The 14,951-nt window shown below is 40.8% G+C and overlaps 1 protein-coding gene across 1 annotated transcript in view; it reads left to right on the forward strand.

Annotated features, from left to right (window-relative positions):
- The window catches only part of CPED1 (cadherin like and PC-esterase domain containing 1), a 221,739-nt gene that overhangs the window by 171,762 nt on the left and 35,026 nt on the right, over positions 1-14,951 (forward strand). Inside the window, exon 18 of the mRNA XM_039518767.1 lies at positions 13,323-13,440. Coding sequence (XP_039374701.1) covers positions 13,323-13,440 — 118 coding nt within the window. The remainder of the gene's footprint in view (positions 1-13,322; positions 13,441-14,951) is intronic.

The raw sequence follows: 14,951 nt of genomic DNA on the forward strand, positions 1-14,951 counted from the left end.
TCCATGATAATTACCTGTTCTGTTCATTGCCTCTGAAGCCCCTGGCATTGGCCACTGTCAGAAGGCAGGATACTGGGCTAGATGGACAATTAGTCTGACCCAGTATGGCTGTTCTTATGAAGGAACAGGATCCGGCCTTCAGTTGTGTAAGCAGGGTCTTAATGAGCTCTCCCCTGAAATCTAGATAGACATGCCTATTTTGTCTAAGTGTCCAGCAGACACAGCTACTTTGCCAAAGTGATCCATTTTGGCTGGGTTTGGGTTATAATTCAGTTTAGCATTGAATGCAGAGGTAATAAAATATTGTTCTTCTTGTATGAGTAGAGGGCAGCAGAATTGTACTTAGCATGCCCTGATTGAGAAGAAAAACAACAAGGAGTCCTTGTGGCACCTTAGAGACTAACAAATGTATTTGGGCATAAGCTTTCATGGGCTAGAACCCACTTCATTGGAGTCACCCTAAACTGAACCTCACTGCTAAGCAGGGGGTAGCAATGCACAATCCCAGAGAAAATCAGAGGGGATGTGAACAGGTGTTCTATCTGGTGGTGTAGACTGAAATCACTGATGAGCATGGGGAGCCTTCAATCTGGTGTGGTGACAGTGTTGCAGTGAAAGATAATGAAGAGGCAGCACCTGAGAGGTTCCCCACTATGCAGTGAAATCACTACGAGCTGGGCTAAGTGGTGGAACCTCAGAACACGCCATCGCAGAAGTGGCAGTGTGGGGCAAGCAGCAGCAGTGAGAATAGTGGCAGAGCTGAGCAGCAGCAGAGATAACAGTGGCAGCAATGGTGAGTGGTGGCAGAATACAGTGGCAGAGGCAGCTGTGAGCAGCAGCAGCGAGCTAGCTGCCACCACCTCTGCAACAACAAAGGCATTGCTCCATTTCCCCTTTTCCTGCCCTCTTTCAGGAGCGTGAGGTGAACACACCTCTGAACTCTGGGCCTTTGATGACCAAGGACAGCCAACTGTGAGTGGGATGCAGCGGAGGAAAAGGGGAGTGATGCATTGAAGGGACATTGGTTCATCGGAATTTCTCATTGCAAGGTGGGAAATGAGGCAAAGGACACTGCCCAATGCACTGTGTGGTGGCGTTTGCGTATGGTCATGTGCTTTTGAGTTGTGGTGTTTTCCCAGATTAATGCTGGGTTCCCTTTCTCTTTTAATAGAAGTTTTCTTTTGTTAGGCACAGACTTGGTGCTTGCAAATGGGGAAGTATTGCCTCAGAGAGCGGCCAAAGGTGGTGGTTAGTTTTCCCATATTATGGGGAGGGGAGCTTGAGCCAGTTCTCTTTTGTATTGTTAAGAGGAACCCCATGATATTGAACCTGGCCCTTGTTGCTGCCGACTCTACTTGGCAGAAGGCTTTTACCCATGAGAGACAGAGAATCTTTAACTGATTTAACAAAATCAGTAATACAGTGGAAGTTCATTGATTGTCTCCCTGCTCACTTGCAAATTTGATAATCTACTCTTTGTGCACTGCCTAGCACAATGGGGCCCCATTCTTGGTTGGTCCTTAGGCAATACTTTAATAAATGTCATTAATAAAATCCTGCTAAAAAGCTGCCTCTCACTGTAATCACTTTTCTGTGGAGACCCTCCATAGTATATTCCCTTCGCAGGAATCTTCAGTGGAAAAACAGCAGCTGGGGAAGCCCCTGGCAGTGAGGCTCCAGTGGAGCCAGACTGTCAGGGAGCAGGATAGGGAAGAGAGGGTCAATGGGACAGTTTAGAAACACACAGTCTCTGGCGTATGGCTGTGGTCTCCAGCTGATGCATGGATCTTGTGTGACAAATCGTTCACTTGTTCCTTTTTAGTTGGACAGATTAAAATGTAGTCAAATACATCTACAGCTTTCAGAATGCTGGATGGTGAGTGAACTGCTTGGCTGCTATCAAACTCAATATGGATTGTGTACCTGCGTCCCGGTACACTGCTGGGATATATAAGGAGTGAGGGCTTATCGTTGTTCCCCCAGTACATGCGCTGTTGCCACATATCTTTTAAAGGCTTCTCCTCACATGGACATGCACAAGTACCTTACCTGATTTTCCCTTCACTCCACTTATGCCGAGAGTTATTGCCAATTATTATGCGTTTTATAGAATCCACAGCCCCTGTGTTGGCTCAGCCCTACCCTCTGCTCCCATATCTGTGTCCCCATTGCAGTATTTGAGGGAAGCGAAATGCCTCAGACTGGCCCTCCACACCAGGAGTGATATTTTCCATGAAAGAGAATAAAACAACACATATGTAGCTGCTGCTTCGCATGAAAGGCAGGAACAAATTGCACTTGTGGCACTGGGTGGAAGAACAGCCTTAGAACAGTCTGATCCTGTTGATGTTCCCGGGGCTTTTAGCTGTCTCCTTGATATTCTCCAGACCTTACGTGATTCAAATGAAATCCTCCAGGTATCCTCCAGGTCCTTACATGTCCTGGAGCATAACCCAAGTTTCCACATAAAAGTATTTGTACAGAAGTTCACTAAACACCAACAGTTATTAATACGCACTGGAGACCTGTGAATCTTGTTTTTTTAAAAGTCTCCTGCATGATGCTCAGCAGCCCCCACTTTTGTTGACTTCAGCTCATATTGCCTTGTGCCAGTCCCAGTATGCCTCATGAGCACTACACATATTGAAAACAAACAAAACAAAACAACAATCAGAAAGTCTGATAGTTTGCCTCCATACCCTCACATGTTTTATAGAACCTTATTAATCCTTCTCAAAATAAAAGGTCAAATTCTGCTGTCTTTTACATCACTGTAAACCCAGAATAACTGTTGAACCAGATTTACACCAGTGCAAGAGTGCAGAATTCGAAATTCCACTCAGACATTATGTATTCTACCCAATGCCTGATCAAATGCTGTTTTAGAAAGTGAGAGGTTTGTTGCTTTTACTCATTTTAAGATAGCTGAAAAATTTCTCTTTGCAAATCCAAAGAAATACAGGGCATCCTAGTTTTTGAGCTATGCTTAAGTATTTTAAAATAACTTGTTTTAAAATAACTAGCATTAGCAAGTGTAAAGAGAACACATGATTTTCTAGATGATTCAAACGACACCTCATTTGGCTTGATTTTATTTTCATTCTGTGTAATTTTTATATCCCCTAAGAAATTGAACAAAAATTATTTTTCTTCTATGACTATAAAAAAATAATATTTTGTTACAAATACAATTTTCCCCAATATTTGTTTTAAATGCATTGGTCACATCTAGTACTCCATTTTGCAAAAACAGACATTTTCAATTTCATGGATCAAATAGTTTTTGCTTATTTTTAAAATGGCAATTTGCAATGATTATGCAGGGGATGTAACTAATAAATGGCCGGAAGTTAAAACCAGACACATTCAAATTGGAAATAAGGCACAAATTGTTAACTGTATGGGTGATTATCTATTGGAACAAACTACCAAGGGAGATAATGGTTTCTCCATCTCTTGAAATCTTCAAATCAAGGCTGGAGACCTTTTTATAAGATATCTGGGCATAAGTGCTGCCCCTTTCATCTGCATTTGCTATTGGCTAGTTAAGGTGGCTTACTGCATGACTTGCTGGGCTTCTGAGAATCCCTTTCCTAGGGAACTAACTCTCCCCATATATTATATTGGAAGCCTGGGTGCCTAACTTGGGGCTGAGAACTCCACTCAGCAGCAGGGCATCTAGGGTGCCAAAGTCCCTTTGTGAATCTAGCCCATGGTGACTGTTTTTACATAGGAAAATTAAGACTTGTTGAATTAGAAATGCATGTTTACTTAGAAAATGTCATAGAAAAGACCATGGAAATGTTCACATTTTATCTGAAGAATAAAACCTGTAACTAATTACCTTTTTTTTTTTTTACAAAAAACGTGAACAGCTTGAAATATTTTGCAAAACACATGTTTATAAGTTGATTTTTAACAAAGTGAGGTTGATTGTTCACATGAACCAAAGTCAAATTTCTTTGTTTTAGTTACTAGTGAGATGACATCTGAGCTTTTCAGACTCACACTAGTAGAACTTTGAAAGAGTGATGCCTCACTAATCCTTACCTGAATTATTTTTATTTATTCTACTCTTCATAAATGTGGTATCATGAATGAACCTAATTCATACAGTATGTACCTATGAACAAAAAACAGTTAGTGTCAAAATGACATATTACTGAGAATGACAGAGATCTAAGGACTCAGTGACTGAGGGTCAGGGGCTGGCCTAGTTAGGACAAGCTGCTGGCCTGCTCCCTGACTAACTTCACAGCTTGACAACCAATGAGCCCAGCTGTACTGCCTTGGAACTGACAGAGTGGCCATAGCCCCTGACTGGCTGCTGATTTAGAAGCCCGGCTTGTAAGACTGGCCCCTACAGCAGATCAGAAGCTTCTCAGCACATATGGTGTCTGCAGTTGCGCTCTCCCTTTTTCCAGTTCCTGCTTCCAGTCCCTGCTGCTGCACTGCTCCAATCCCTGTTCCCCTCTGGGTGTTAGATTTCAGGCTTCGAGCCCCAGCGCTGCCTCTGGCTTACATCTCTGGTAGACTCTCCAGCTCTGGAATTCAGCTTCTGTCCCTCCGGTACTGACCCTCGGCTCGTTTCCTGGACTCTGTCCCCATCCAGACCCAGCTCTAACCAGTAGACCAAACTCTCATTTCCACCCTACACTTGACTGCCCATGGCCTGATCAGCTATAGTTTGAGCAGCTCAATACAAAGATTAGGGGCCCACCTCACTGCAATGGACCCCACTCAGGACAATTTTTCGCTGGTGGAGGTCATACAGAACTTGCAGGCACAGGTGTCCACCCTGCAGGCACAGAATGTGGCCATACAAGCTCCACCAGAACCCCTGGCTCTTGCCCCCCAGAAAACAAAGATCCCATAGCCAGGTAAATTTAGTGGTGATCGTGATCAGTCTGAGGTTTCTTAAACCAATGCCAGCTCTTCTTGCTACACCCCTAATCATTCCCTGCAAACCAGGGCAGGGTTCATCATTAGTCTGTTCACAGGGGAGGCCTTGGCCCGCATTCTTGGAACTGTCCAGCCCCATCCTGGGCCAGTTGGAGCAGTTCATTCAGGACATATCAGTTATCATTAGTGACCCCCGTGCACCTGAGCTTCTGAAGCTGTGCTGCAAACACTACAGCAATGGCATTGATTAGCTGCCCAATAGACTGCCAGCTTCCATTGCCTCTCCAGAGACACCGAGAGAGGCCACACAATGTCATCAGTTTGGGATTGGGCTGAATGATAATATAAAGGACAAAGTAGCACAGATTGAGCTGCCATCCTGTCTCAACAGCCAGATCGACCTGTGTCTCAGAATTGGCGACCACCTTGCTGAGTGTCTTGAGCCCTGACAAGGCCCCTGCCCCCTACCTCTCAACCGCACACCCCACTCCCGGACTCAAAATCCACGGATGTTGACTAGGCCTGACCACAGGTGTCTGAGGCTGAGAAAAACCAATGCCGAGCTTTGGGCCTGTGTCTGTATCATGGTGGCAGCAGACACTTCCCCTTGAGATGGACTGCAAAGGTCAGATCAATTTCAGGGTCAGGAAACATCAAGCCTAAGCCGCAGTAAGGGGGTCCAGGCTGCACCAATCTCATTCCCCTTCAGAGACTTTGATCTCCGTGCGCCTGTCAGGATAACAGCAACTGCTAACTCACAGTTGATGTATCTCCAGCTGCTATTGCAGCTCCTACTCCCAATGAGCCCAGTGGTCTACTTGGAGTCCCTAATCAGCTCAGAGACCTCAGGTAATGTTATGTACCAAGATGTGGCTAAGGCCCACGGGATCCCTGACATGTATAAAAATTCCCCAGATCCACTGAATGTCGCTTCTACCCTTGGGGCTGGTCACCCACCTTACCACCTCTTTAGGGGCTATTACCCCCTAGAACAGCGGCTCTCAAACTTTAGTAACCCAAGGACTTCCATTTTGATCTAAAATTTTGCCATGGACCCCCAAACCCCCCTGCCTCCCAGTGCCTCCTGCATGCCTGGGAACAGCTGTTCCCTGGCGTGCAGGAAGTGCTGGGAGGGAGTGGGAGGACTTGATCAGCGGGTCCAGTGGCAGACATAATTCCGCCCCCTCCCCTGACTGCGCTTCATCCCTGCTTCAAGCTGCTCCCCGGCGTGCAGGAGGCACAGAGAGGGACGGGGAGGAGTTGATCAGCAAGGCCCGTGAATCCCATGAAGTTCCCTTGTGGACCCCTGTTTGAAAAACTTTGCAATAGAGGCACTGGGAGACTCTTTAGTTCAGGTTGATTCAGGTCTCCCACTCTCTGGTCATCCTGGGAATACTCTTGCTCTCTGCCCATGGTTCCTGTATACGTTGGTGATAAGGGACAGTATGCTTTTGCTCCCACTACTGCCAATGATTCTGTCTTCCAGAGAACACAGCGAATTGGTGTTCTCTGCTGTTCATGTTGTTGTTTGGGGAATCTCTGCAGCAAGGGAATAGACCCGTGGGAGTTGGGCATGCCCCCAACCATCCTGCCTGCCACCACTGAAATACTTCACAAGTACTATGACTTTGCAGATGTATTTGACAACAGAAATTCAGGCACCCTACCCCCACACCACAGCTACACCTTATCAACCTTCAGCCAGGTGCTGAAATTCCATTCAACTGCATGTATACCCTTTCCAAACTAGAGCACCAGGCTCTTAATGTCTATCTGCAGGAGAATCTGCAGAAGGGCTTTATCCAGACATCCACCTCTCCAGCAGGGGCCCTGATCTTCTTTGTTAAAAACAAGGATGGTTCCCAGAGGCTCTGCATTGACTACTGGGCTGTCAAGAGGGTGATGGTATGGAACCATTACCCACTTCCCCTCATTCTAACTGAAATAATTCATTAATATGGTTAATACATGACATGAAAAGTCATTGGAATTGTTGTATGAAACTTGAAATGTTTCTGTTGATAAGCAGTTCACACTCAGCAAAATAGTTTCTTGTTTGTTTCCTGAGCTTATCATTCTCATTATAGAGGAAGCCATTTTACATTTGCTGTGGTCTCAGGAGAGACGCCTTTGTGGCCACAGTTCAGTCAATGGGTGTTTAGGGCCAGATTTTCAAAAGTATTGAAGTGCCTTAAGTAGCAGATAGATCTCTAGGGGGATTTTCAAAAGCGTCAAAGTAAGTTAGGTGCCTAAATTCCATCAAAAGACACCCCAGTGTAGACATGCCATTCTTCCTTCAGTGTTTAGAGCAATGGAGGTGTAACATTATTTTGCAGATATTCCAAGTGAAAAGAAAATGCATGAAAAAAAACCATTATATTCCTAGACAAAAATTAAAATCCAATCTGAATTGTCAATCGTTGTATGCAGTGTTTTTGTAATACCAGAATGTTAGCGAGACAAGGTGGGTGAGGTAATATCTTGTATTGGACTGACTTCTGTTGGTGAGAGAGACAAGCTTTTGAGCTTACACAGAGCTCTTCTTCAGGTCTGGGAAACATATTCAGTGTGTCACAGATAAATACAAGGTCAAACAGATAGTTTAGCATAAGTAATTAGTACCTATGATGATAAACTATCTGTTTGACCTTGTATTTAGCTGTGATGGGCTGAGTACCTTGTCCAGATCTGAGAAAGAGCTCTGTGAAGCTTGAGAGGGGGTCTCTCTCACCAAAAGACATTACCTCACCCACCTTACCTCTCTAATTGTCAATCATATCATTTAATTTAAAACAATATGAGACTGCACAGCTCCACCTTACTCACCTTTCAACTCTTGTTTCTTATGTTCCTGCCTTGCCCTGCCAATATTGTCAAACTCCCAGCATTTCATATCCTCTTCAATCTCCCAACTTCAGGCTGCATATTGTAAGGAGCAACCTCCAGAACCTAGCTTACTAGCTTCTCTCCTTTTCTAGTTATGGTACTTTTTTGGTCCCCTATTACTGCAGAAGCTGTTTTCTCACAATGTATTTAATGTAATTGTCTTCACAACACTCCTGGCATATTATTCCAATAGTACAGATGTGGAACTGAGGCACAGGGAAACTAAGGCCCAGATCCATAGAAATATTTAGGTGCCTAACTCCCATTGATTTCAAGTACTTGAAATTTCTCAAGAGGCAGCCACTTGCATGAGATTTCCATTTTTACAAGCCTAATAGGTTTTCATTTAAGCAATTACATTTTTGGGTGTTGAGCTGAATCAAACTGAACATTTGACTCTTTGGTGGTTCATCTATCACTGATTAATTCAGCCAGATATAGAGAGCAAGTTGAATAGAAGTCAGCATGCTGACTATTCCCTCATTTGTTACTGCAATATTAATAAAGTTGATAGAGTGGAACTAATCCATCTGCTCACAATTTATTTCCTCCCAATGAGCTATAATTTCACTTTTTTATGAGCTCATTCTTTGACTAATTTTATTAGCATTCCTTTCAGAGTTCCATTTTTAATCACTTTTCATCAAGCTTTAGCTATGTATAAAAAAGTAGAGCTAGATTGGCTTAAAAGGGAGAGATGAAAGGACTTAATGAGAAATATGCCTTAGTTTAAATAGAACCAGATCAAGTAGCCCCAGTGATACTAAAAAGACTTAGAGAGCGTACAAAATAGCCTGCTTCACAAGAAGTTTGATTCTGTAATTTCTAAAATTTAAACAGAGTTAAATGAAGTAGGGCAGTAATGTCAACCTTGTAAAGGGAGGGCAGGTGTGCCACAGGACACTTAAAGGAGATCTGATCAGCTGCAGCTTGCCCATGATTGCGTGGTTTGTAAGGAGGTAGAGCTAACACTGGGCAAGATAGTGTAGCTGGGAGTTCAGGAAACAAGTGGGAGTCGTGCAAGGTCTCTTCTGCACCATTTTGATAAAGAAGGTTGATCTTTTCTACTGTTCTGGACAAGCTTGGGTTTGCGATAGTAGAAGGAGGTTGGATTACATTTCTGAGTACTTATCCATGGTATTTAATGCAAAAAGTCAGTTGCCTATGAGCTTAAATATATATTTCTTATTATTTCATGATAAGCTCTGATATCCTGCTCCTTTATTTGTTCAGTAGGACTGGCAGGGAATACTTCTCAGTGTTCTGCGCTGAGCACTTACAGTGAGAGTCAAGAAAGTACATTGGTGCTTAAACCCCAGACTTCATTGCGGTCCACAAAACTCCCACCAAACCCTGTAGACACCTAAACTCACTGAGAACCTAAGTTTTTCAGAGTAAAAGTTGTGCCTACATTTCTGCCTCTGAGCGTGTGTACTGCTGCTTCCCTCTAAGTGTCCCAACACCTTCCTCCCTGCTTCAGCCCCAAAGCAATTCACAAACCACAGAAAGATAGGGGTTTGTCCACCTAACTTGCGTGTGGGGCCTGATCCAGTAGGCGTACTGAGAGTGTGCCTACCAGATTAGGCCCCATTCAGAATCCAAGAGGAGGAAGTGCCTACTTCATTGGTTTTAGTCCAGTGGTTAGCACTCTCACCTGGGATGTAGGAGACCCAGCTTCAATTCACCCCTCTCTGCCAGAGTGGGAGAAAGGGAGGGTGCTCTAACTACTCTGGGCTAAAAGTTATAATGTAGGCACTGGTAACTACATAGTAACCTGTGGCACCTTAGAGACTAACAAATTTATCTGGGCATAAGTTTTCATGGGCTAAAACCCACTTCATCAGATCAGGGTGCATCTCATGAAGTGGGTTTTAGCCCATGAAAGCTTATGCCCAAATAAATTTGTTACTCTCTAAGGTGCCACAAGGACTCCTCATTGTTTTTGGTGATACAGACTAACACAGCTACCACTCTGATACATTGTAACCTGTTATTATCTCATGCTCTAGGTGAAACAAAACATCCAGAGTTATTAGCTCTAAATTAATAACCTGATGTAGTTGTTTGGTAACATGCTGAAAACCTAGGGCGATTGTTTAAAGGGTATAATCGATGCTTCTTATGAAGCAGCAATCTCACTATAGACTGTTTTAGAGAGAGATGATTTCCTCTTCACCCAACAGACCTTTTCCTTCTCTAAATACTGGTTGGGGTTAACAGAAAGCTACCTAGATATACATGAGAAAGCTTTGCTATCTTTTTTGTTTGCTGTTGCCTCAGAAATTTTCTGTAAAGATAAAAGTAAATTTACTAATAAGATGCCAAACCAGTCATAGAATCAATTCTAGCTATGTATTGAAATACGTATTTCAGCGGAGCTTCCTTTTGATTTCAGTCCAGGCATTCAAGGCTCTTTTTTTGTCTGCCCTTTAAAAATGAGTATGCACAGGAGCAGACACCAAGGGGAAAGTATCATTTAAGTTTGCTTGGCTGCCTCTCATCTTTGCAGTGAGTGATAGCTTGTAAACATACTTAAGATCACAAGACGTTTCATCTTCGGGCACGGCGAGAGGGGTGTCATAGCACTGCAGTACCTTTGGGGGACTTGACAAATCCACAAGCTGTTAATAAAGGCCTTAATGTACCATACATGGAGCTAGAGTAAATGTTAGTTCCTGACCTCTGGCTGCCTCAGCTCCATTTTTATACAGCAATATTAAACATGTCTTTGATCATAAAAGATTAGACCTCTGTAAAAGCAAAAATGAGCCTCCCTCAGGTACTGCAGGTACTGTGACCTCTCACAGCCAGATGCTCTGAGTTGAGAATTCTGCTATTAAACAATCTATGTTGTATTTCAGACTGCATACTTTTTAACAAATGAAACTGACCCAGTGAATGTAAACCTGCCAGACAAAATTTGCTCTTGATGGTATCACCCAGTGAATTCAATTAAAATCAAAGAATATTTTTTTTGTTTAAACACCTACACTGCACAAGTCTGAACAAGAAAATCCTTGTTAAGTTATCTTATGGCACTGTGTTGAGAGCAAAGAGCAGGCTAGTCAGGAATTTAGGCCTTCCTAGTGAAGCCTTGTGCAAATTGTTGTGCTGCAAGGTCGAAGTTTTCTGATGTTACTGTTAGTTTAAGTAATTCTGTCAAATATCTGTACAGTGTGTCCAGACCCTAAGACTCCAAGAGGACATCACGGTTTGACACTAGAAGAACTCAGTGTCATTCATTTGCTTATATCAGCCTTTTTTAACTGTAAAACCCTAAACAGGGAGTAAGGTGGTAGTGCAAAAAAAAAACACAGAGATACAGTGTCTCCCACTACAGTGAATCCTGTGCATTAAAATGATCCAAAACACTTTGAAGTCAATGACAGTCTTTCCATTTACTTGAAGGGGCATTGAATCAGGCCTTATATGAGAGAGCACTTTGCTTTTTGGGTTTTGGGTGTACCCCTAGAGTAATCTTAGCAAAAATTAAGGTACACTAGTATTTAATTATTTCAAGGGTGACTTCATGACTCCATTCAAGTCAGTGGCAAAAATCCTATTGACGTAAATGGTGCTAGGGTTTCACCCCAACAGTCTAAAGACCTCATTGATTGTCATTCATTCATGGTTCTAATCTGAAGGTGGAGGCAAAGTATATTATATTAAAAACATTGTTCTAAATAGTTTGATTGCTGTGCATTTTAGAAGCAATAGTAAATACATGTCAGTAGATGTATTTATTTTAGTATGATTTAAGAAAAATAAAAAAGAATTAAACAAAAATCAGTATAGTTCAATGACTAGGGGAACTATAAATTCACAATCTTCTTTTAAACATTTCATTTTATTCTCCTTTCAATGTGAAATATCTTTTTATAAAATGTCCATTCTTTATATGGTTTATTCTGTCTATTTAAACTGTTTGCCACTGTATAGTATGTTTATAATTGTTTAAAAGTAATAATCCTATGAAAAATTAAAAATCAACTTACAGAATACTGAAATTGTGATAGAATAATGTTTAATTTAACCAGTGTATTTAAATAAATAGCTTAATGTATGTTGCAGTCAGATTTTCATATTTTTTCATGTCATAAACACAAAATTATTTTGATCTCCATAGCATGTCATATTTTTCATTTTCACAGTTATGATACAAAAAATGTGAATGTATTATGGAGGCACTTGCCACAGTATCATAGTTACAGTTGAGCTAAGCATTTAAAGCAGGGATTCAACCTCCTTTTTATACATGAAGGAAATTATAATATAGTACTCTGATATCAGAAATAGCACAATACAAATAATACCCGTTATACCATAGCACAGATGGTTGTATATTATATATGCAAGAACAATGTCAGTTCAATACATTATTTAAAATATAAGGGCTCAAGCCTGCTAAGTCTTAATAATGCCAGTAATCGCTGTGCACCTGAATAGTCCCATTGGAACTTGGTGGTGCCTCACAGGATCAGACCCCTAAAGCAATTTTCAGACAGACTCATTTCCTTGAAGTCAATGAAACTCATTCACCCACAAACTTTAAGGCTTTTAATTTTAAAATGATTGCTATGCCAGATTGTTACTGCCAGATTTCTAAAGTGCCAAACATTAATTAAATTCCATTATACAGGTTTCTAAAGTCCATAGCATTTAGTAGAAATGATCAAATTGCAGGAAACCAGGCTGTTCAACAAAATGTGTTTACGTGCATCCTTCCATCAGTGTAATTTAGTACTTCAGTATTCTCTGTGCATTGAATAATTTATCTTTATTTCTAGATACAAAGATATAATATGCGTATTAATTGTAGATCTCAGTGCACACACACATTTACTATAAATATTAAAAAGAAAAAATCAATACTATTTATCAGATATTTTTTTTAATTCTACGCATTCTTTGGCAAGTATTATTCATGTTAATATAGCATATGGATCATTACTGGGTCTTCCTTTTGTCTATAGTATGCATGACCCAAACTCTTGAGGCAAATTATATTTCATTATGTCCATCTCCCACCCCAGGTAATAATTTTTCCAAGCCAGCCCCTTTGGCAGCTCAATCATTTCTTCCTCTTGAGATTCCTCTTTTCTCTTTCTCTGTCTGTCTTTCCTTTGCACATGTGATTGTGGGGATACATGTATTTCTTAAAACTAAATTGGCACATATCATCCAATAAACATGTTCTGTTTCAGTGCAGGTTTTCCATATAAAATTAATGTGGGCAGCAAGTAAGAATTAAATAGCGATTACAATTTAAAGTATATTTATTTTTATACAAAAATGATGCACAAGGAACTGCTCAATGCAGCCTTTTACACATTGATTGTAGGTTGGCAAAGTTTGTTGCAAATCACTGGTACGTAGCACATTTCAAAGTGTGTTGAATGGAGGACAAATGGATTTCAGAATCAAATATTTTTTTCTCTCATTAGCTGTACTTGAAAAAAGTTTTTTACACCATGCATATTGTTAAATGCTTTGGATATGGTACTGTGATTTTAATTAATTTCATTGTAATTCAGGACTGTGGTTCGCTAATTCAGCTGGAGGAATCCTGTGGACTACAGCCTCTGTCTCCTGAGTACCTTTCAGCAATTTCACAGACACAGTTTAAGACTTGTGAAGCTGGGGACATAAAAGGTTGGTTATTAATATATTCTCTCCCTTTTAAAAACAAATACCTGCACCCCACTAAAATAAAACACACAAAATCGCCTTGTCCTTTATGCACACAAAACACACAAGTGAAACTATGATTTTGTTGCTGTACAGACTGTTTTATTACATATTTTACTTATATGAGTCACACAGACAGTTTAGGTTTAAGAAACATTTTTTTCTGAGTGAAACAGTTTCCTCAGAGAAGATAGTTTGCCTGTGTAATTATTATTTGCAGGGCTCATTGACAATTTTCCATCAAAAACATACATTTTTAAATGGAATTTCTTTTTCTTAATTTTTTTCAAGTTTTTGAAGAAAAACCTAGAACAGTTTGTTTTGGGGTTTTTTTTGCAAATAAAAAAACCTATTGGCATTTTTACCAGCTATAGTCTTATATTTCCAATTCCATGTTTTGAATACACAAAAAATAGTAACCAAATTTTTAAACAAACAAACTAACCAAAATATCTCCCTTTTATATAAACTAGTGCACAGAGATTTAAACATCACAATGGACAAGCCAAATAGCATGGTTTAAATGTCTTTTTTATAATAATTAAGATATATGCTGCAGGTCAATACGAATAAGCTCTCTGTTCAGTTAATAGAAGGAATGCAGTTTTGAATATGGAAATATATTGCACCCAATCCCACAAAAATTTAAGCTTGAATATTTTTACAAATGTGAATATTCATTTGCATCAAATTAGGCACATGTCAAAGTCTTTGCAGGATAATTATTTCTATATCTTTCTTTGTTAGACAAATGGAAAATAAAATCATACTACTGTATACATTACTAGCAGAAAAGTAGGGTATGTCTACACTGCAATTAGGCGTCTGCGGTTGGCCTGTGCCAGCTGACTCAGGCTTGTGGGGCTCAGGTTAAGGGCTGTTTAATTGCTGCGAGACATTCTAGCTTAGGCTGCAGCCTGAGATCTGACCCTTCTCAGGGTCCTAGAGCCCGGGTTGCTTTGAATGCTGCATATAGCTAAATGAAGAACAATATAAAATACATTATACCCTTCTGATGAATAACATCTGTGGCGCAAATGTTTCTAATTGAAACAACACTCAATATATAAAGAGTCAAAGGTCACAGCTAACAGAAATGGAAGTATAATTTCTTGTTAACAAAGTGAAGGTAGCTAATACCATCTAAATGACAACGTTCAGCCAGAGTGCTGAGTGTGCAATACTTAGTGTTTATATATTGCTGTGTAGCTTTCATGCGGTTTACAAATCTTAACTGCAAGTAGAATAGTTTGTCAATTAGTTCCACATTTGTAACTACTGACTGAGATCCCAATCCTGGCAATGGGAGCTGTGCAGGTGCCCCTAGGAGCAAGCCTGAAGTCCTGCTCCCCTTACCTCCCCTTTGATTGTTAAATATATTAAGCATTCAAAGAAACATCAAAATCCTGACTCTTCCAAACCCATGAAGAGGTAGGATGGCCTTTATGATCAGGAGGACTGGGAGTCAGAGACCT

Source organism: Mauremys reevesii, linkage group 1 (genome assembly GCF_016161935.1).
Source record: "Mauremys reevesii isolate NIE-2019 linkage group 1, ASM1616193v1, whole genome shotgun sequence".
NCBI lineage: Eukaryota > Metazoa > Chordata > Testudines > Geoemydidae > Mauremys > Mauremys reevesii.